Source organism: Echeneis naucrates, chromosome 6 (assembly GCF_900963305.1).
Source record: "Echeneis naucrates chromosome 6, fEcheNa1.1, whole genome shotgun sequence".
Lineage (NCBI taxonomy): Eukaryota > Metazoa > Chordata > Actinopteri > Carangiformes > Echeneidae > Echeneis > Echeneis naucrates.
In genome coordinates, this window is record NC_042516.1 from 20,285,095 (window position 1) to 20,306,991 (window position 21,897).

Consider the following 21,897-nt stretch of genomic DNA (forward strand, 5'->3'; position numbering starts at 1 on the left):
ATATTATGACCACCTAACTCATATTGTGTAGGTCCCCATTTTGCTACCAAACCAGCCCGATCCATCAAGGCCGGGACTTCAGTCTGTGGTATCCAGCTATGAGGCCTCCAAGGATCGGACTCGTTTGACCAGCGTGTCCAACAGATGCTCCAAAGCGATGAGATCTAGGGAAGCTAACGCTGGTCCACAACAATGTTTAGGTAGGTGGTAAGTGTCAACGCAACTTCCACATCAGCGGCAGCAGCTAAGGTGATTAAAACTGGACGTCCACTTGGTGTAACAGAAAACACGACACGTCGGACCAGTTCTCGGGCTCATGTGTCCAGAGGTCAGGATGGTCACACCGACCCGTCTTCCATTCACAGACACACGTGACAGAACACCAGCTTTCCCCGTTTGGCACATCCCACAGAGCAGCAGTGTGGACTTCATATTTTAGCTCCTATCAGAGTCCCTCACACCTTCACAGTTTGGGACGTTCGTGCTTCCACATCAACTTCGAGGAGCAAACGTTCATTCTGTGCCATCAATGTCATTCGCTTCAGCTGTGAGTGGTCATGTTATGATGGCCGACTGGCGTGGATGCACCTCGGACTTTTTCTTCACTCTTGCATTGTGGGTAATTTGGATGCCAAGTTTTAACATGGTAGAAAAAGAGAGTCCTGCCATTTTAGAAATGTGATGATTAATCTGCCAGAAACTGATAGTTACAGAATGTGACACAAAAACAGACAAACATTTATAGATAAAATTTAAATCTTTACATTCTGGGATCACAGCAGATGGAAGAACCATGGACAGTTTTTCAAGATCCTCAGGACAACAATAGGGAAAGTGTCGTTTTGAAAGGCAGCAAATATGGACTTGGTTTAATTTGAACCAACATGAGAAAACACAAAAAAAAATTAAAGATGACAAAAGAAACTATCAGCCACTTGCAGGCCTTTCTCATTCCCTCCTTTTCTCCACATTTATCCATCTCTTGTCTTTCAGTTTCTTTTCACGGAGAGAGTTTCACGGTAATTCAGATTTTTGTGTACTTGATTTCGATCCAAAACAGCCATATTTACAATCCAACACCGGACAACACAAGCACAGCTGTAAATAACCTGACACTCGTCTATTTATTTGACATTAAAATTTTTGATTTTTCTTTTTATCCAGTCAGAAAGCAGACTTTGGGACCACAAAAGTTATTTTTGCTGCGACTGCAAAAGTGGCACAACAAGCCGTTTGATTCACTGTGGTGAACTGTTGCAAAATGCAAAACAGTTGATTAATAAATTAAAAACATTCAAACGAAAAGACGTGAAAGTGTGAGTTCCTGGGTCTGTGATCTGTCACACTATTGTATAAAGAAAAGGAATATAAATCTTCACTAACTAAAAACACACACACACACACACACACACGCACAGGAACGCGGTTTGTTTTTCTTTCTGAACAGAAAGTGTTGGTTTCATGAGAAGCAGCTTCATGCTTTCAGTGTTCAGTGTGACTTCACTTCCCAATTTTGAGGGCGAGAGAGAGAGAGAGAGAGAGAGAGAGAGAGAGAGAGGGGAAAAAACCTGCCATCCGGTTATAGTCTGTGAGCACAAAATTGTAACTGCAATGGTTTGCGCCATAGAGCCAATGCACCCCTGCATGAATTGAAGTGAAGCTAGAGGCTTAATTATCTGTTCCATTTTTACCAAAAAAACCAAAACAAAAAAAAAAAAAAACCCAAAAAACGACTAAATGACAAAGACTTCGAGGCTTCTGCAATGGACTGTACGATAAAGGTGAGTGTTTGATTTGCTTTGTGTCTGTGCCGCCGGCCACCCACACCAGCCCTGAGTCTGCTGAGTGAGAGAGTCAAGGCGGTGATGCGAGCTCCCCACTCTTTCCTTCTTGTACAAAATTTCCTCTTCCTTCCCGTTCGTGGTTGTATGTCGGCTCTATAATAACACAACTAACCACTACCATCTTTACACTCAGATAAAAAACACAAATTGGTGGCCGGTTAGGCGCGTAAAGGAGGATTTCCAAACGCACCCAATTCGGGGTTTTTTTTTTTTGTTTTTTTTTGTCCTCCTTCTTCTTCTTCTCTAATTTCTGCGTTTAATCGAGCTAATCTCTCATGGAAAACAAGTAAAGCGTAGCGAGAGGAGTCAATTCGGATGACAAACTGGTGATTTTTTTTTTTTTTTTATTTGTATATATCTTGAACGAAGAATCCGTTAATAGAAGAGTTTGCGGGATTTTATCGGTGCGCACACGGCAGGTGTCCCTGAAGGCGCCATGGATGAATTTGGACGCAGTGAGAGCCGCTTTCAGAGAGCAGGAGGATCCATTTCCATCAGATGACTGGTATTTCACATTTCACGCTATTGCAGCTGCACCTGTTTATCTGAAGACCACAGTTCACCGTCTCCACAGCTCTTCTTCTGAGAAACGCACAAATTCAGGCCTGCACGGCCTCAAGTCAAACCGACACGCAGCTTTTTTCTTTTTTTTTTTTAAGAAAAGGGGGAAAAATTATTGATGCTGAAAACCGATTATTGCCTCTATGTGGCAAACATTTCCCCAAAATAAAGAAATCCACATTAGTATTTTAACTAACGTGCTGAACATCTTCAGCATCGGGCCTGGAGGCTTTTTTTTTTTTTTTTTTTTTTTTAGATTTGATTTCTACATCGACATATTTTTTTATTTTTTTTAGAACATTTTCACATTTCAACGCAGAAATCGTGATCGACATTCTTAACGTGCTCCAAACGATTTATTACGACTTACATCTGATTTTAAACAGAATTAACATGAGTTTTTTTTTGTTGTTGTTGTTTGTAAAACCAGATTGAAACAAAGGCCTGCTGAAAAAAAAAAGGCCTCGGTAGATTGAGGAACTAATTTCTCTGTTGTTTCGCTTCCAACAGAAATATATCTATATTTGGAGGCTAAACAGATTCAGTCATGCTATTTTGTAACGATATGAAGGAGTGTGTGTTATATTATGGCATCGCAGTAAAGGGGGAATATCTGAACATTTTCTTAGAAATAAATCATACATGCAGTCTTTTAAAAGGTTTTTGCTGTTTTAATGTTGGTACAGAATGTGGTTCTTATTCTCTGTAGTTCTGTCACAGCAGATTGTGTGTTTGAGGTTATTTTAAGTGTAATTTATAGCTGCAAACGGGAGCACTTGTCAGGTGTCGTTATCTGACTTCAACAGGCTTCCTGTCTCAAACCTCAGACTTTCCGCACACGTTTCCGTTCCCTGGACCCAAAAAAAAAAAAAAAAAAAAAAAAAAACAGTGAAAAAAGCAACAAAAGCAGCAAAGTGGACAAAGTGAGGTGCTGTAGTGTTTTATCGCTCTGTGCACTTTTAGCGGGCTTGGCTGTCGGGCCTGCGGCCTGCAGGGGCCTGCTGGGGCCCGTCAGCTCTCAGGCTCCTAGCTGTGAAAACCGCAGTTGTTTGTGTGGCAGAGAGTGCAGCTGCTGCTGCTCAGGCCTTTGCAAAATCAGCTTGCCTTAACTTTTACTTCTGCTTTCTGCCACTTGCCTCAGACATAGCGAGGACAGCAAGGACTTGCCTTTTGCACAACTTGATCTCTGGCCTGATAGAGAGGGCTACACCTTATTTTATGTCTTTTTAAATGTCGTTCCATTACAGCCCAGGCAGGAGCTGACGCCCATTTTACACTTTATTTAGTATCTGGAGGTTTATTTGGGTGTTTTGTTTTGTTTTTTTTTTAGTCACAGAGCCAAATGTAAACAGAAGCTCAGGAAAATGGTTTCATTTTTGAAAACACACATTTTCCACGAGTCGTGAAGATGCCTGTCAGTCCTGCTACTGAGAGGCAGATAAGTTCAGTGTTGGTCTCTAAAGTCTTAAATCACACCAATATCTCATACGAAATCCCTGTCAGTCCACAGCAAACACACAGAAAGACCAAAACAGTCTGAAAGGAGAATTATCTGGACTGAACTTTAATGTTTTTAAACAGTTACAATAACAAATTCATTGGTGTGAACAAGTGATGATTTCTTACTTAAACAGAAGTTTTTTGCTAAATACATGATTGTGTGCAAGCAGGGCATTAATTCCCATTACATTTTTGGTGTGTACTCTGAATTTTTATGAAAATGAATTTAGATGAACCTCCTTTCCCTGTGACAGGTCTGGAGATGTAAAAGAAATCAATTCAGTAAGTCTCATCTTGTCAGATAGAAATGAATTTTTCCGGTTCCTATTTGGATCTTGACTTTGTGACTGCAGCATTTTAAAGCTGCTCTCTCCTTCAAAAGTCATGCTTAGTCATTTTTAAAGCAGAAAATACTTTGTGCTGCATCACAGTAAACTGGCTTTAACTGTCAGACAAAACAAAACATGTGATGGCCTTGGGACGCTTAAGGATTTTTCACATGCATTATTTCACAATTACCTTCTAGTGATTCAGTTAACTGAGAAAATCAATCTGAGATATAATCATTGTTGTGGCAGCTGCAGTTTCCAGATGTGGGGAAACACTTCATTAGGAGTGACTCTCTGGCTGCTGCTCCACCTATATTCAGTATAAAATCATATCCAAAAGCAAAAAACTTCCCTTGAAACACTTTTCGGGAGCAGAATTGATGATGGAACGTCACTTCATGGGCCACAGGGCAGATGTGTCCCCGAGACGTGTCATGGGCTGGATGAGGACTGAAAGGTCACAGGTTCAGAGCCGTGAGTGAGTGAACGGTGCTCGCATAACCTTCACATCCACGGCTGAAGTGCTTTTAAGCAACACCTGCCCCCTCATAGCTGGGTTAAAGCAAGGGGTCAAATTTCCTGTTCTAGAATTAAAACTTGAATCACACGTTCACCACCCGCTTATCTCACTAAGGCCGTGCTGCATGGTCCACATGTTTAGAGAGAATAATTGGGGCTTTTAAATGACATTGGTTCAGAAAAATCTAAGTCCAGCTTCGTGTTATTTTGCTTCAATTGAGCCTTCTCAATATATAATTTAGTAGTTCTATTTTATAAATAACAGATAAAAGGATGAACCTCACTATCATAATCAAGTGCTTGGTTTGAGCAAGAGTGCATGATGCAACCTGCAGAGCTGCTGACTTCAAGCCATGTCAAAAGTTTCCATACAGGAATTCACGCTTGTGCTATCACTGCAGGTGACGAGGTTGAAATGTTTACTATCAATCTGAATATAACCAGTGCGAATTTTAGGACATAAAGGTTCGAGGAAGCCTCAGCTTCAAGAAGGTCATGTTTTTAAAAGCTGTTTTCGTGTCACTGAGCAACAGGCTGAAGCGCACTGAACAGGAAGTCAGTTGTGGCATTAGCGGTCAGGCCACATTTTGGTATATTTGTATCAGTGTGCACAGGGTACAGAGAGAAAGAGAGAAAGAGAGAGGGGGAGAGAGAAGGAGGGAGAGAGAGTGCACAGCGGGAAGATAAAGAAAGAGCGGGAGTGCGTATGTTTGTGGTTGTGAAAGTATGAGCTTGTCACTGAAAGCTGAATGTGACAAATGGCTCCAAAGTCACGATAATATCAACAGTTATGCATGTTAAGCCCCCCCCGAAAAAAAAGAGAGAGAGAAAAAAAAAATCTTCTTTTAACCACGAGATACAACTATTCACTATCTTGCACTCTCATGAGACGTTGCTGTCAACAGCCTGTTTTATCCTGCTCTCAGCCAACTGTTTCACTTCTGCACAGCGACGGGCCTCTGGAGGCGCTCAGCAAGTGAGAGGAAGACAATCAGCTGAAGGAGAAAACAGGGAGTGTGCTCAAAAAGAAAAGCTGAGCAGGACAAAACGAACTCCTGCCAAACACGTCTGTCATACGTCCTTAAAAAGGCATGTACTATATGTACTTCAGCTTTTAGGCTAAGATATAAGGGTGCCATCTAGTTCACGTAAAAGAGCCGTCATTTGAAGTCCTTAATTGTTTACTGCAGTTAACATTTGAAAGAGGGCTCTCCAGCTCAACAGCTCAAAGTGGGTGTAAAATGTGAAAAAAAAAAAAAAAAAGATCATATATGCACCTTTGTGGCTCCAGAGGGAGCTATGCTACATCTTCAATTTCTAATGGGGAAAGAAGACTTCACAGTCAAGCAAGAATTTAGCTCCATCTTACATTTTGCTCCATGGATGTGGCTGTTCTTTTAAAAATGGGCCTTCATGCAAAATCTTTAAATGTACCAACATTTCTAAGTTTTCATACATTTGCATTTCGTTTTTCTACTGAAGCCTTTTTGTCCGTGTGTCGGACTGCAGAAAACGCTCCACGCTGCGCTGGCAGCAGCAGGTTGCTGGGATAGACTACTGACTTCTGTATCAGTCTCTATGCAGCCAAAGGAAATACCAAACTGTGTGCCATGCATTAAGACACCGTTAACAATGGTGAAGTAACAATTGAGTTTAAAACAGCAAAAACAAAAAACACACAGGCAAAGAGGAAAAAGAAAATACAAACAATGCAAAGGCGGTACTTCAATCACAGCTATGCTCTTCTTGCTGTCCACTGACCGACCCCCCCCCCCACAGGCCTTCAGTGTTGTTTTCCAGCTTTAAAATGACCCACATTTTTACATTGTGCCCCCCCTCCCCTCTCCATTTCCTCTCTCTTGGCCTGTGCCAAAAGGTTCCTCCGCACATGGCGGCCAGGTTTCCTGTAGGCCACTGACAAAGCACGGCGCTGACGTACGAGGCCCGAAGACAATGCTCGACTCCTCTAAACAAACACGCACTTGCACCCACTTAGGCTGCTGTAGTCGCAGCGCACGTGCACACGCTCGACTGGAGCGGCAGACCGAACAACAGGGCCCGTGCTCGCTCTCCCTAGTGCGTGAGATAAAAGTGTCATCCACAGTTGGTTGTGAGGCCTCGTTGGAGGTGCTCGACACAGGAAGACGGACCTAAATCTCGATTAGACTCCACCTTGAGCTAACCCCATCCCCCCCCCCCTCCCTCTCTCTCTCAGCAACCCCAATTCTAACGACAAAATAAGACTGTGGCTGAAGTTACTGATGTTCCTTTAGATTACACCGACTGCCTTCCCACTCTTTTAGTTGCCGTTTCATGTTGCCATTGATTGTTTTTCCCGGACGGTTAGATAACCTCTCGTCTTTCTGGCTGTTCATATTAAATCACATATCCAAAGTTTGTAATCACAGGTGGAAAAACCAACAAACCAGATTTCAATATGGGATGGGCTGAAAAATGTCAGCAGCAATATTTTTAAAATCTACTTTTGAAGGAGGTCTCAGTTGTATTCAGTGACGCTGTTAGTTTGCACCAAAATGAACAGGTTACAGCAGCAGAGCTGAGGCAGCGTCTTTATGGAAAACAAATCAATAGAAAAATAATCCTCCTTTGAGGACAGTCTCAATCTGAATATTTGTATCATATACAGTAAATCATCTTTACGTTCAACCCTTTAGGGGCAACTCCAACACTTTAGGACAGTTTTTTTAAATTGCTGATTGATTCAGTTACTATTTACTGATTCTTTTGGTTGGCTGTCAGCATCTTAAGATGACGGAGCACAGAATGTGTGATTTCCTGTCAGTTTATTTTTCTGTAACCTTTAGTTCAATAAGGAAAGGTGTCCTTATTGAACTGTGCTGACATTTCACAAATTCACTTTAAGTTCTGTGTTCTGCTGTTGATGTTTTATTTCAGTTTATTTTGTACTGGAGCATCTCAGCCTGTGTGTGCAGAATTAAAGGTGTTTCCAAAGTGACCTGGCACGATAACGGCGGACACTGACCTCTGTCTCTCTTGTCGGACAGGAAGCGCTGTCCGTGGTGAGTGAGGATCAGCCCATTTTCGAGCCGCCCTTCCCCGCAGCCCCAGCCATGCACATGAAAGCTGAGATGACGTCGCCTGGTGGGTTCAGCCAGGCCTCCAAGCAGAGTCCCGAGCCCACCGAGTCAGAGTGGGTGGGGTCGGCAGCACCAAATCCTGGGAAAAGAGGCGAACACGTCAATGGAACCAGGTGAGTCAGGACCAGCCGGGGGCCGCAGGGGAAAACAGGTTCCCGCATTATTTGATTCACGTTTTGTTACAGTGAATGCCAGCATTCAAATATTTCTGGGATCTGGGAAAAAACCTATTTATATGTCACTTCCTAAACGCAGCTGTGTCATCGTAAAGAAAACCAACACCAATAAGGAAAGATGCTACTTTAAAAAGTCACAAATTATATTTAGGCCACTCTAGTGTTAAAAGTCATTTCATTTTCATTCTCTGCTTTCTGTTTCTTCTCCGTCACACTGGGAAGAAAACTACAATTTAAAGTTTACTTCTCAGACTAACAAACACTACACATTTAAATTAGAATTCATTTATGAACTAGTTTAAATTAACTTTGTTTCGAACATTTTGAAAGTCACGGTTTCACTGAGGGGTTTTTTTTTTTTTTTTTTTTTTTTCTCCTCCTTTTAAACTTGAGTAGTAATGGCTGGCAGCTAGTAGGTGTCTGTATTTACTGAAGACCCCAGTGATTATTTTCTGTGTTGCTAACTTAGCGATGAGTAACACTTAAGTTGGAGCAGAAAGCTGCTGCACCGTGTCATGTGCTACCGCCACCTTGCTCATTATTGATGTTTTTGCTGGAATCCTGTAACCGAGAAAAAAGGTTGTATCTAAATTTATAACCCTTCAACTGAAGATATTAGCAAATACTGCAAGAGGAAATAAGACTTAGACTCAGCTGAGACTGCAATCTATTATCTATTGCCAGTGATTAGCAGCCACGGCAATGCACATCCCTTGAAATGACACTCACTACAGTTTGAAGCACAGATTGATGTGATACTTTTTTTTTTTATATAAAGATAACCCACAATTACCACGTTAACACAGCGCTTTCTGCTCTGTCTGTCTCTCTCTCTTAGCCGCGAGTCCCCCGTGGACTGTAGTGTCACCAAGCGCTCGAGACACATGAGCAACGACGGCGCCCCGATGCCGTACCAGGCCTCGTATGCTGAACCTCGCGTCAGTCCCCAGACCGCCACCCCGCCCAGCAGCACCACGGAGGAGAAGAGAGTCATCGTGCCGGCAGGTGAGCCGAGTTCACTCACATGAGCTGGCAGTCACCCTCCCTTGCTGACACAGGACCGTCCCCATCACAAGACAATTTCCTAAGAGCTGGCATACACTGGGATTGTGCAATATCAATAACTGAATAAGAGTTTGCCACAGCATGTGTTTGTGTCTCTTCTTCCCCAAAATCCCACTTCCAAAACCAATTACTACGACTCTCCAGTGCCACAGCTGAGTAGTGTAAAAGTATAACAAGCTCATTTCATTTTTAACTAGATTGCTTTCCAACATTATAATGCAAATTGGATAAATAACCAAGTGGCAACATCTGAAATGATATAAGATTGAAACTGATGTTTAGTCAAAGAAGATAATACGTCTTTTCTTATGAAAAGACCAAAACCAACAATGATATCCTAACGCTGCAAAAATGCTCCTGTTTGAAGAAAACTACAGTGGTCAGCTTTTTTTGTTGCTGTTGTTTTGAATAGCAATATAAGAGCCATAGAAGCACCAGTCTTTAAAACAAAAGACCGATGTCTTGTTGAACTCAAAGCCAATAAAGCAAAATGGATGCATCTCTATTTGGGCGAGTTGGGTTCCCTCTAAATTAATCTAAAAATTCTTGTGTTTCAAGAAAGACACATCTGACACTGATTTACTGGCAGTGTACGGCCTCGGTTGCTTTTCTAAGGAAAAGTACAGATATGTCGTTGTAGAGAGCCTGATTCACTGGCCACCATAAAAATTTACCTGATGGCAGATAATTTTCCATCTTGTCCACATCTCTTACTGTCATTATCCCACGAGGCCAATCAAAACAGCAATTCAATGCAGCATGTTTCATTGAGTCAGTGTCTGGAGGGATACCACGTCTGAGAGCTGTAGTGGACGATTAAAAACTCAGCTCAGTGGCATCCGCCAAAATTCATCAATGAGTCACCGGCGCAGAGTTATTCTGCGTTATAATTCATGGATATTGCATCACGGTAACATGTGTGCACCAAAGACAATCAGGTCCTGAGGGTGTGGTGGCCTCTGTTCACCAGTAAAGCTCCGGCTTAATGTTACAGGCACGGCACGGTCATTGTTTGCTACCGGAAATGAGCTTACCTTCCTGACCGAGACTGGAGGTATATTTTAGTACTGTATCACAAGCGAGATTAATTTCAACCTAATGCGAGTTTGTGAGATAAGATAAAACGATGTGTATTAGTATGTCACCTATATTAGTTGGTGAGGGAGTTTAAAAACTATTCAACATTAAAACCTGAATTTTTTTAATAATTTATGTACAGGACAGGATATTGGTTAAGTTAGTGTAAATGTTACCAGTTGACCATTGTGATTTCTGTTATTTTCCTTCATTACAACGTCCTGTTCCTTAAATATTTAAAGCCAGGAAAACAAAATTAATCTCAAGTTACATTTTTATTTAAGCCAAATGATAACTTAAAAAAAAAAAACAAAAAAAACCTCCCAAACAATAGGAGATTGTTTTAGTGTAACCTGGCATCATTTCTAAGCTGCTCCCCCCCCCCTTCCCGAATATCAGATCCCGAGGTTTGGACACAGGACCATGTGCGGCAGTGGCTGGACTGGGCTATCAAGGAGTACGTCCTGGAGGAGGTGGACGTCTTACTCTTCCAAGCGCTGGACGGTAAAGCCCTGTGCAAGATGACCAAGGATGACATGATGCGTCTGACGTCGGCCTACAACGCAGACATCCTGCTCTCACACCTCAGTTACCTCCGACAGAGTAAGGCTGGCTTCGTGTCTGAAATCTCGCTTCTCATCGCCTCCCCAAAGCCACTTGGATAGTAGTTGCTGGGCATTAACAGGATGCTGTAGCTTTCACCAAGTGACACTTTCAACTTTTGAAATAGTAGCCAGAACAGTTTGTTTATGTTAAAAGCATCCCAAGAAATTAGCACAATGTAGAAGAAATGTAACACATTGTCAATGTTTTTTTTCCCGCCATCTTTTTGCACCAAGAACCACAAAAATAAATATATGAAAATGGATTAACCAGTTAAAAGTATGTCAAATAAGGCGTGCAACATTGCAACAGTACAAGATTTAACCCCCCCCCCCAAAAAAATAAATAAAAGTCACAGGAAGTTTATTGGCATACTGGCAACACAAAGTGTTATATAACAGCCCCTCCCCTTTCCTTTTTCTTCGAAAATGAACATTTTAATGCTCACGCTGAACAAAATCATGTAAACGCCTTCTTGTAACTGAAGCCCACCCATGATGGTAAAGCTTGAAAAAACACGACACCATCAGAAAGTTTCTCAGGCTGTTAAATTATATGTTGTGACTGTTCCCTTTTTCACTCACTCACTTCCTGTGTTTAGCATAAATGTGCCGTGGTAACCTGTTACACTTAAATCATTTTGTATATGAATCACTTCTTCACATTTAATAAAAAGGGCTGATGAGTGTGTTCTAGTCAGTTCTTCCTGCTGATGTTATGACACAGCAGCTTCTTACAAATATCTAATGCCGCGACAAGACCACAGAGAAGGTCCTCAAAAGCCCTGAGAGTTCAGTTTCACTGTTTTTAATATTAAGCTTTCATGTCAAGACACCAATCTGCTCCTCAGCCAATATTGATTTCCTTAATTACTCCCCCCCCCAAAAAAAGTAATAAATAAATAAACCAAATGAATATTGTAATTTATATATTTTTCATCTTTGATCTCCCCCCCCCAGGTAGTCCCACATTTTCATACTCCACAACTCCCACCACCACCACACCGCCACAACAGCAGCAACCACCACCCAGACTACAGGTGAAAGCAGGTGAGAGCATCCACTCTTTTTCAATTAGCTACTTGCCAAGTCAGCAGTTTGTTTCATAGATTTGTTTGCATGCAGTTTTGTTTTGTTTTTTTTTTTGCCCTTGTCCGCATTTCAAATCAAAACCTGAAGACAGTTGTGACAACGTCAGCAGAACTGTGTCACTGTGAAATGTGATCAAACCCCGTTTATCCTGAATGGCCAGATTAGCCAACTTTAAGTCTCAAACGCTTCAATCATCATTAGGTTTCCCCCCTTTTTGATTTTGACTTGGACAGTAAAATTTTGTGACACACCAATATTTGTAAAGGTGTGTTTTTTTTAAATTCTATGCCTTAAAGACAGCCCCAGCTCAAACAGGATGTAGGGTGGGCCATGCTGGTGTGTTTTAGTGACTCTGAAATGGCTAAAATGTGACCACAACATCACAGAGCAGATGAATTTATCGGTGATATCTGCTGTGCATTCTATAGATGTCACATTAACACCTACCATCAGCTGCTAAAACATATCAAGCCCCTATTATATTATGTTAATATTTCTGCAGTACTGTGAAAAGAAAACAAGCATATTACCTCAGATATTAAGCTTCCTCAGATAATGCCACATAGTGCTTCTGCTCCACTGAGAAATTTTTCATTAACACAATGTGGTTTCTCCAACAACTCAGAACATTAAACAAATAGTTTGCCACTAAGGAGGGGGGAGAGAAAAAAAATAAATAAAAAAAATAAAAAAAAATCAGTTCAGCCGGTGGCCTTTCATGTTTCCTGTCTACGAAAATTCCCCTCCAATACCTCTCAAGTGGTTTCATTTGAATAACTGTTCATAGTCAAAAAAAAAAAAAAAAACAAAGAAAGGTTATAAATGAATAAATAATTACTGTATATGCAAACTGCTTTTTAGAATATAGCTTCAATGATCTCGGTGCGTTTATATTCGAGGACTGAGCCATCAGCTGGGAACAAGACCAGCATGCCCAGCATAGAAAGACTTCCACCTTAACCAGCTACAACAGTAAAATTCTAGTTACACAGCAGTATTGTTGTATTATGTTGTAATTTTGGCAAGTAATGTACCAATAGCATTTCTTCCCAGAGCTCCAGTATTCATACAAGCTAACATGTGCCTCTTTTTAGGTGACAACACTGCATTTCCTCTTTCTCGCTATTTGTCACATGAAACTGTTGGAGAAGGCAAAAAGAAAAATCTTTGATTGTCCTTTGACATAAATGATTGTTTCTGGATGTAAAAACCAGGGACTTTATGAATTTAGACTCTTGCAGATGACGACGACTTAAATGATTCAGGGATCAAAAACAAAACAAAAAACCCAGCAGACTGAGTTTCAGAACCATGCCACATAGTTTTTAGAATGTTAAAAAAAAAAAAAAAAAAGTTCCCTGCCACAACACAGCCCTCCGCTCACATAAAACCTTGAGTCCAAAACCCAACAGCCAGTTTCAGACAGGAAACAGCTGCACCGGCACAGGAAATGGGGGTATGTGTCCTACTCCTGGGACACAATTCACAATCATGTGGCAACAGGGGTGGCCTGAAAGAAACACAAAAAAAAAAAAAAAAAGACATTCACCCAAGAAACTGTGGGTCATCTTGAGACCCCCCTCAGTCACTTATCATCTTTGTCTCCGTTTACTGACTTCCTTCCTATCATAGCTGTCCTGTCCCACTGTCCACTTCAAAGCAACATGCTCATCAGTGTCTGGTCTCATCATTGTTTTGTGTGTGTGTGTGTATACAGAGACTGGGTTCGATGAGATAAGCCGCAGAAACAGTTGGCCAGCAAACACCATGAACGCAGTACCCAAAGGTACGGCACTAAAAATCAAGCTGGAGTTTTGTTTGCTGCAGAACTAAGCCGCCACTAACCGATCAACAACTGTCTGCCATTTGTGATGTGCAGGTTCCTCGGTGGAGCACCAACACAACACGAGAGTTACAGAGCCTGCTCCAAGAATCATGCAAGGTATAAAAAGGCCATTTTTAACCAAACCGTAGCTTCAAATATAAGCCATCATAATACAACATCTATAGAGAGAATAAAATAAAAATAATCAGTAATTTAATTCTACTCAAACGAGACTAAGGGAGGCAGCATTTGAAAACACCTGTACAAAAGTTCAAGATTTGCACGTAATGAACTTAAGACACCATTATTAGTGCATCATTAGCACATTATCAGTTTTTTTTTTGTTTTTTTAAGTGATCAACACCCATTCTAGGCTGAATATTTCACTCATGATCAATAAACTGATTCATCTGCCATAACATTTTACATTTTGTAAAAATCTTTAAACATCTAAGATGAGAAATCTGCAATCAACAATATGCATTTATCACATTCATCATCAAGACAAAAACAATAATCCTTTCTTCTTTACAGACCCCTATCAGACATTAGGACCCATAAGCAGCCGGCTAGCCAACCCAGGTAAGAACCCAAACCATCACAAGACAAACCAACAAGGATGACACAAATGAGGCCTTTACACTGTCTGCTTTGGCAACACGAGAGAAGAGCAAGCAAGGGCTGGCACACACCTGCTTACTTTCCAAAACAAAGTACAACCGTATGCAACACCTGTTGAGTCAGCAGAATTGAATCACGCTTTTTCACACCGACATGAAATCTGGCTTCCCTCTCATCAAAATGACTGTTTGCCCTGCTGTTTCCTCACAGAAGGCCAAGCCCTCAGCTCATCCAAGAACCGAACAGGCAAACAAAGTCCATACAAGATCCCTGACCCCAGCGCTCACAGGCCTGTGGGTAGGTTTCTGCCCCGTTGTCTGACCCTTCCCTCCAAGCCACACAGTGAAAAGGTCACATTTGGAGAAAAAAAAAACAAAACAAAACACAACTAATTTGTTGGCTATAGAGAAAAAAAAAGAAAAAAAAAAGGGACTGAAATAAATTTTTTTTTAATCCTTTATTGAAAATGCCAATGTTAATTTTAAAAGCTTCCTGATAGTCAAAAGTCAGATGATGACATTCTACAAAATGTTGTAATACTGAAAAGAATAAAAAGGTGCTTAGGCACAAACATTTCATCCAGGTAGGACTGTATGAAGTTGTATTTTCTATCTGGGTTTGTCAGTATTGGATCCCTAACGCTTCCTCTTCCCTCCAGGTTCGGGGCAGATTCAGTTGTGGCAGTTCCTTCTGGAGCTGTTGTCCGACAACACCAACGCTGGCATCATCACCTGGGAGGGCACCAACGGCGAGTTCAAAATGACCGACCCCGACGAGGTGGCCAAGCGCTGGGGCGAACGCAAGAGCAAGCCGAATATGAACTATGACAAGCTGAGCCGCGCTCTGCGGTACTACTACGACAAGAACATCATGACTAAGGTGCACGGCAAGCGCTACGCCTACAAATTCGACTTCCAAGGCATCTCGCAGGCACACCAAAACCACTCTGCAGAAGGCGGGATGGTAAAGTACCAGACTGAGATGCCTTACATGCAGACCTACCACAGCCACCAGCCCAAAATGAACTTCATGAGCCACCCTCCGCCCATGCCCGTCTCCCCGGGAAACTTTTTCACCCCACCGTCAGCATACTGGAACTCCCCCAACAGCCCCATCTATCCAAGCTCAGCCATGACCAGGCATCCCGCCACTCACTCCCACCTGAGCTCATACTACTGAAGTCTCTTCGCACCCGGAGGAGATAACGTGGGGCTGCGGCCCAACTGCTCGTGGAGACTCGGGCTGCAGTCTCAACACGCACGCGTCATTCAGGACAATTCAGAGAGAAAGGTGATCTTAGATAAAAGGTGACATGGCGCTATAATGCTGTCTGGTCTGTCAGTGCATTATGAATTTCAGTCACTTAAATGAATGAAGAGGATTGGTATTACTCTGAAGGGTTTCTTTTCTAAATACACTGATGAATATAGCACATCATATTTGTTATGAAACCAAGTTTTAGTCCCTCTCTGTAAGTACAATGTTAGATACTATGTTAGTTTCGTGTTCCTTGAGTAAGGTATATTCTGGTCTGGATTAACGGCACACATTGTCATGGTTTGGATTTATTTGTTGTATTTCCCCCCCCCCCACTGACATTTGTAAGTTGTATAGAATCTGTTTGCAATGTTAAATGTACTCACAATGTAAAGTTAATAAACCTGTGTATCAGAAAAGACTCTGACTTAACTTTTATGGGCTTTCAGAAATTTGAGTCTTCAGTTTTCTGTCTGTTCACAGACATGAACAAAATCAAATCGAATACTTCCCTGTTCCCTTTCTAAGATTGAGTCAAAAAGCCTAATAGAAGTTGCATCAGTGTTTGCTAATAAATTAATGCGCTCAAACTCAGTTTGTCTAGATGGATATTAAATCTTTAGGGTCAACACTGAACTGCAATTATTCATGAATTGCAGAAGTTTCAGTGCTGAGATTTACTTCTTATGACAGATTGTGGCTTTTGGCTCCTGGGCAATGAAGCCACACATACTGAATTTAATCACTGTTCATGTGCAGACTTTATTAGTCAAAATGAAAGATTTCTTCAAATATTCTGTGTGGTTTTGTGACCTCCTCCTCCTCCTCCTCCTCCACAACAGCAGAGCCCTTCACCTGCCTCTTCTCACCATCCAAATCCACCCAGGCCACTCGTCCACCTCCAAAGGGCCACTGCAATCTCCTCACTGTATTCTCCACCTTACCCAAGTGAGTCACTGCTTCCACGTGAGGCGGTGAAGTTGTGCTTGATTGAGTCTCCTCTGTGTTCACCTCTGGTTGTGGTGCTGTTGCTTTTGTTGTTGTTGTTGTTGTGGGAACCTTCTTCCTCTTCAGGTTTGTGGTGGGTTTCACTTTAGACTCAATTGTCCACGGCTTGCTGCTGATCATCTTGGTCACTGCAAAGTGTTGAATTTATGTTAGAATATAATTCTTTTAATTATATATTATATAGTATGAAATGGATTAATATCCAATATTGTGATTATTATAAATGTATGCTGAGCTACATCAGGTTTTTACTAAACAGGCTTTCACCTTTTCATTTATGAGCTCTTTTTGTGAGATTTGTTGATAGTGTAGATCTTTGTCTTAATATCAATAACAGTTTTATTGCAGAAAACAAAGGAAACTTTGGCTCACCTGCGGATGTGGCAGAGCTGCAGCTGGAGTCACAGCAGGAACACACTGAGGGGTCCGATCCGTACAGCTCAACCCATCTGATGAAACCAGAGATAAAAAGCTGGTACACTTTTGTTTATCATCTTCTTATTTCTCATTCTTAAGGGGGGGACGGGACTTACCTTCCTGCTTTGGCGTCATAGTTGCAGGACTTGGCTGTAGGTGATGGCACAGAGCTGCCCACAGACATCGTGCAGTGCATGTAGAGGTGCTGCAGGAGATCATAGTCAAGACTTGCCATCATTTCAAAGTCTTTCGTCATACCGATTAAACAGAGGCTGCAGCAAAAATATGTAAAAACTTAAAGCATTCATTTTTTACCTTGCTTGTCACTCCCTTGAACAGAAAGGCATCCACAGAGAACCTCACAGCATTGTTTTTGTATTGGATGAATCTAGAATGGCTGTCTTTGCTTTCAACCATACACCTTCATCAGAAAGAAAGACAACCACACTATAGAGTTAGTTAAAAGCCACGTTTGTGCTGAGTGAGACCGGATCTGTGACACATTTCTCACCCGAAGTTTTCCACGATGGGAAACTGAAGCGTGGAGATGTGAGATTTTTCTGGAGTCACATAACACGAGTGGACGTACAATCTTTTGTCTTGGGACAAAGGCGGGCCCTCGACCTCAAAGTGCATTGGTTTACCGAGCTCATATGAATCTGACAGAGAGAGTCGTTCCCACTGAGCTGAAAGACAGAAGAAGGAAAACAGGCAACAAGATCATTCAATACAAAACATTCATGTTTAAAAAAAAAAAAAAAAAAAATTCTAAAATTTAGATTTTTCTTCCAAGTATGTTTAGCTTTCTGACTACAAGTCAGTAGCAAGTATCCACATAAACAGATCAAATAGATTACACTACTAGGTTATTTATAAGCCTCAGATTTTTTTATTTTTTTATTTATTTTTTTTATTAATTTAATTGCAATTTCCCAGTCTGGGATAAATAAAGTATTTATCTATCTATCACTATTTGGTGGAAACCCCACCCAAAGATAAATTATTTAAAAATACCACAATACAACTTGAATTTTTACTCTGGACAATTACAAGGGTCAATCAATCAACTTTTGAAAAATTACTAATGCTCCACTTAATCAAAATGACATTTTAAGTCTCGAGTACCAGATAGAGTCACTATTGAAGTTGCTAGTTGAAATGAAACTAACCCCAATTGTGCGTTTCAGCAGTTTTTACCATTTCGCGGAGTCACAATGAATCTGACTCTGTTCTTGATTGCTTTGAAGATTTTTCGGAACCGCATCTTTGGTATGTAGCCGATTTGGTAGGAGTACTGGTACCTTAAATACAGAGATTGTGTCATTTTGATGTGATAAGCTGTGCTGGAAAACACTCTCCAAGAGAGAATCCATTCTCACCTGTTATAATAACATGAAACGGGCACGGTGAAAGGCACAGTTCGCCTGATTGGGCCGTAGAGCCGTGGAGGATGGTATCGTAGTATGTTTGAATACGTCACATGGTTATCACTTATCTAATATAAGAAACACTGATCATCAATTAATCTATAGCATCGTAACATTTCAGCAATGACAGGAAACACAGGTGCGATCTGAAATGACAGTGACAAAGATGGAGGCCCAACCACAAGCTCTCAGACTATTCAGTAGTATCTAGTTTTCCCTGATGTGGTCGAAAATGTATTCTGCTGGCAGAAGCACCTCATATTTAGAGCTATGAGACTGATTAACAAACTGTTCTGCTCTTCAGCTATTTATATAATTTTTTTTTTATTTCCATTCCATGTTTTTTCATTTAAAAAAAAAAAAAAAAGTTTTTTGCAAGTTCTGCAAGTACTTCAGAACTTCTTAGTATTAACAGCCATTTTACTAACCAATCCAGTAAAGCAAACTTCCCATACTGTCCATTATTCACCATTTCATTAAAGAGTTGCCTGAGTGTTGAAATCCAAGTGATCATATTCCAACAGGCCCCACAGACATTGTTGAGGCTGTGATCATAGAAAACAGAAATATTCAGTGAAGTTCTGCATCCCTCTTAAAAACCATCTTCACTAATATATGAATAGGAGCCCGTTTTGGTTATTTGATAATCCAAGCCATCATTTAAAGGCCTCTGGTTGGTTTCTGGGTGTCTGTTGTGAACCAGGAGCCCTCACAGGACTGCCCTGCTCATGGTGGCCTCAGTGATTTAAATTAAACTCACCTTGCGTTTGTTTCCACACATGTGCAGCTCGTAGTCAAAGTAAATGTAGTCCTGGGTGGATTTGGTGGGGGGGCAGGTCCCCAGTCTGAGCTGGGTGCTCGGGTCCCCGGGGCCCAGCCTGCTCCTCTGCACCCGCACCTGCATTGTGTCCGGCCTGCAGCTCGTCCTCACCGGATCTCCAGGAACACTGGGCCGGTCGGTGCTGACCCGCCGAGCCGGGATCAGGAGCTCCCGGACCGGGTCCGGTAGGGGCTCCTGGCCGGTTCCTCTGGACGGAGAGAAATGCTCCTTCTCCACCAGCGGCACGCCGGAGTCCACAAACACCGGCAGCCGGAGGAAAGGCGTCTCTCTCCCCCGCTGTGCTCCTCCACTTGCCGGGGCCGACAGCACTAACACAACAACAAACACGGAAAACATGCTGGACAGTTTTTAAAGAGTCCCTGACGGAGAGAAAATGGACGCCGAGCTCTTTAGATTGGCCCAAATTAGCAGCACCTGCTGTGGAGTGCAGATTGACAGGCCAAAGGGCCAATCAGAGCTCAGTATGGCAAAGGTGTGGCCACTTATTTCCGGTTCCATTAACCTACATTTCGTTTTATTAAAGACAGTTAACTTCTGACAGAACCTGATATATCTGTGTCACTGGATCTTTTAATAACTATGAAAAAAAAAAGGTTTCCAGGCATGTTCTGGCAGACATTATGGTTTTATTCTCTCTAAGTGGGTTTGTGGATTTGTTCATCTCAAACAGAGATAATGAAACGACTCAGTCACACCAAGCATAATAAACTGTGTGTGTGACCGAGTGGTGCATCAGACTAATCCAGTTAGTGCAACTGTTGATGGTGATGATAACTGCAGAAAACAACATTAACCAACTTCCTGTTGTTGCACGAACACCACAAGCACCTGCCCCCTTTTTGCCTCTCATCATCTCTGTCTAGAGGTCTCCCCTGCTTTAATGGCCCTTTCATCAGCAGTTGCAACAACCGCAAACTACAAACGATGGCAACCCAAACCAAATGACTTTTTACCCACTGAAACATCAAATGTATTCTCATATGTCTGGAAGCCACACTTGTGTATCTCATAGTTTCGCATTCCCATGCTTTAATGACCTAATGTGTTTTCTTTGACCTGAATGGGGCTCCTGAAGAAAGAGTTAAGTGCAGGAGTCCATCTGTGGGGACAGAGACAGACATCTTCTTCAAAATCTAGGACAATGTTGACATAAGGAGAAAGCATGTCCTTCTGAATCATCAGTGTCCTGAAATATGATATCAAAGGGCCTGTAATGGCTCCCTCTAATGTAGGCGAGCCAATTTCTTTGTACATTCTTGCAGGACTATAAAAGGTGCAGATGTTTATGAGGTATATCTTTACATACAGTACATGGCCATGGCTGACTGGAACAATTAATATAGCACGTATAATTAATGTTATCAGCTCCACGCGTAACAGGAAATATCCTGTTGTTGTTAAAAAGTTTGTACGCTGCACAAAATCTAGTCCGATCTGCCACATTACAAGATTACTTTGCCTGAATTTCCTTCAGCTGAGAAAATGTTCTATTTTTTCTGTCAGATAGTTTTAATCACACATATTTTTGCTTTGGGAAGATAAACTGACAAACCTGCCAAGTTCAGGTCATCACTCTTGGCTGCGGTGCATCTGAGTAGGCATTTTATCACTATTTGTTCATCAATGAGGACATTATTAGTCACAGCTCCAGTTTCATGTGTTATTCTGCGCTGTTAACACAGTTTTTACGCTGAATTTGTCTACTGCTGCACTGCATTGTGTGTCTTTTCAGGCGTTTTCCTTTTTTCACAAGTCATTTTGAGATAAAAGGCGAAGAAACCACATAATTGCACAAATACTTTCAAGCCTTATGAGAAAAATGTGTGATTTGGGCTGATTGATAAATGGATAGAGGCGCTGTATTGTTGCATAAGAAGTAGTGCACATAGAAATCACACTCATCTCCACTCTCTGAAAAAATGATCAGCTGAAAAAAGCTCTGCAACCAGGAAGTCTTCAGATGTTGTCTGCAATGACCCCAAAAAATGTGTTAAAGCAAACCTTAATTTAGTTTATTAATGCTGTTTACTTGAAGGAATCTATGTCAGTCTTTTAAAAGGTAGAAAAGGCAACTCCACATTGTGCACACCAGCCTAGTTTTCTCTCACATTTCTTTAATATCCTTCTATCCACCAAACAGTGTATGAAATCAGGAGTGTGAGTGTCGTGCCGGTCCAGCAGCAGGAAGCGGAGGCTGCAGCCCCGTTGCAGAGGTGTGTGTTGCAGCATTCATTGGTGAAGGTGAAGTTGAGACCCATTGCATATTTTTCACCAGCGACTCCGCAGAGGGCCGGCAGGACGCAGCTCTTCTCATACAACACAACACGGAAGCCTCCTGAAAGTTCATTGGAAACACCAAATAAACCACACAGACACATCTCCCTCTGTGCCCTGCCTCTCTCGGTTCTTTTTCTCAGTTTTGGTTCATTTAAATTCAACTTGGTGACTCACCTTTTTTTCCCACAGCTCTGCTGGACAGACAGAGCTGCCCCGGTGGACAACTGACGGGAAATTGGATGCAGTCCAGAGGAGAGATGGCAGGAAGCACACAGGTGTAACAGTACAGGGAAACTGCAGGACAAACATGTTGATCAAAACCAAAAATCCCTTGATATTA

At 41.8% G+C, this 21,897-nt stretch overlaps 2 protein-coding genes across 5 annotated transcripts; one reads left to right on the forward strand and one right to left on the reverse strand.

Annotated features, from left to right (window-relative positions):
- The first annotated feature begins 1,582 nt into the window (after positions 1–1,582).
- fli1rs (Fli-1 proto-oncogene, ETS transcription factor-related sequence) lies at positions 1,583–16,144 on the forward strand. Of its 4 annotated transcripts, none has more exons than XM_029504894.1 (10): positions 1,583–1,781; positions 7,780–7,985; positions 8,887–9,053; positions 10,590–10,793; positions 11,753–11,842; positions 13,602–13,670; positions 13,764–13,826; positions 14,244–14,291; positions 14,541–14,627; positions 14,989–16,144. In XM_029504894.1, exons 1-10 carry the CDS (start codon positions 1,764–1,766, stop codon positions 15,507–15,509), a joined length of 1,473 nt encoding a protein of 490 aa, XP_029360754.1. In that variant the 5' UTR covers positions 1,583–1,763; the 3' UTR covers positions 15,510–16,144. The 4 variants fall into 4 exon arrangements, with proteins under 4 accessions (XP_029360754.1, XP_029360758.1, XP_029360755.1 ...); XM_029504895.1 differs by lacking the exon at positions 1,583–1,781 and adding an exon at positions 1,991–2,349; XM_029504896.1 differs by lacking the exon at positions 1,583–1,781 and adding an exon at positions 5,289–5,842.
- On the reverse strand, positions 16,065–19,635 carry zp3d.2 (zona pellucida glycoprotein 3d tandem duplicate 2). The gene is made up of 8 exons (XM_029504899.1): positions 19,200–19,635; positions 18,392–18,507; positions 18,210–18,313; positions 17,524–17,698; positions 17,328–17,433; positions 17,129–17,217; positions 16,968–17,044; positions 16,065–16,723 (listed from the first exon to the last, which is right to left on the reverse strand). The coding sequence occupies exons 1-8, from the start codon at positions 19,614–19,616 to the stop codon at positions 16,353–16,355; spliced, it is 1,455 nt and encodes a 484-aa protein (XP_029360759.1). The 5' UTR covers positions 19,617–19,635; the 3' UTR covers positions 16,065–16,352.
- Positions 19,636–21,897: the final 2,262 nt, after the last annotated feature.

What these genes read in the sequence shown, in the direction of transcription:
- fli1rs (XM_029504894.1), top strand. An exon ending in CATGAACGCAGTACCCAAAG is followed by an intron (nt 13,671 to 13,763) that starts GTACGGCACTAA and finishes TGTGATGTGCAG; the next exon opens with GTTCCTCGGTGGAGCACCAA. An exon ending in CAGCGCTCACAGGCCTGTGG is followed by an intron (nt 14,628 to 14,988) that starts GTAGGTTTCTGC and finishes TCTTCCCTCCAG; the next exon opens with GTTCGGGGCAGATTCAGTTG.
- zp3d.2 (XM_029504899.1), bottom strand. Translation starts at nt 19,616, where the DNA reads ATGTTTTCCGTGTTTGTTGTTGTGTTAGTGCTGTCGGCCCCGGCAAGT. An exon ending in GTTTCATGTTATTATAACAG is followed by an intron (nt 18,314 to 18,391) that starts GTGAGAATGGAT and finishes TCTGTATTTAAG; the next exon opens with GTACCAGTACTCCTACCAAA. An exon ending in TATGACGCCAAAGCAGGAAG is followed by an intron (nt 17,045 to 17,128) that starts GTAAGTCCCGTC and finishes TGGTTTCATCAG; the next exon opens with ATGGGTTGAGCTGTACGGAT.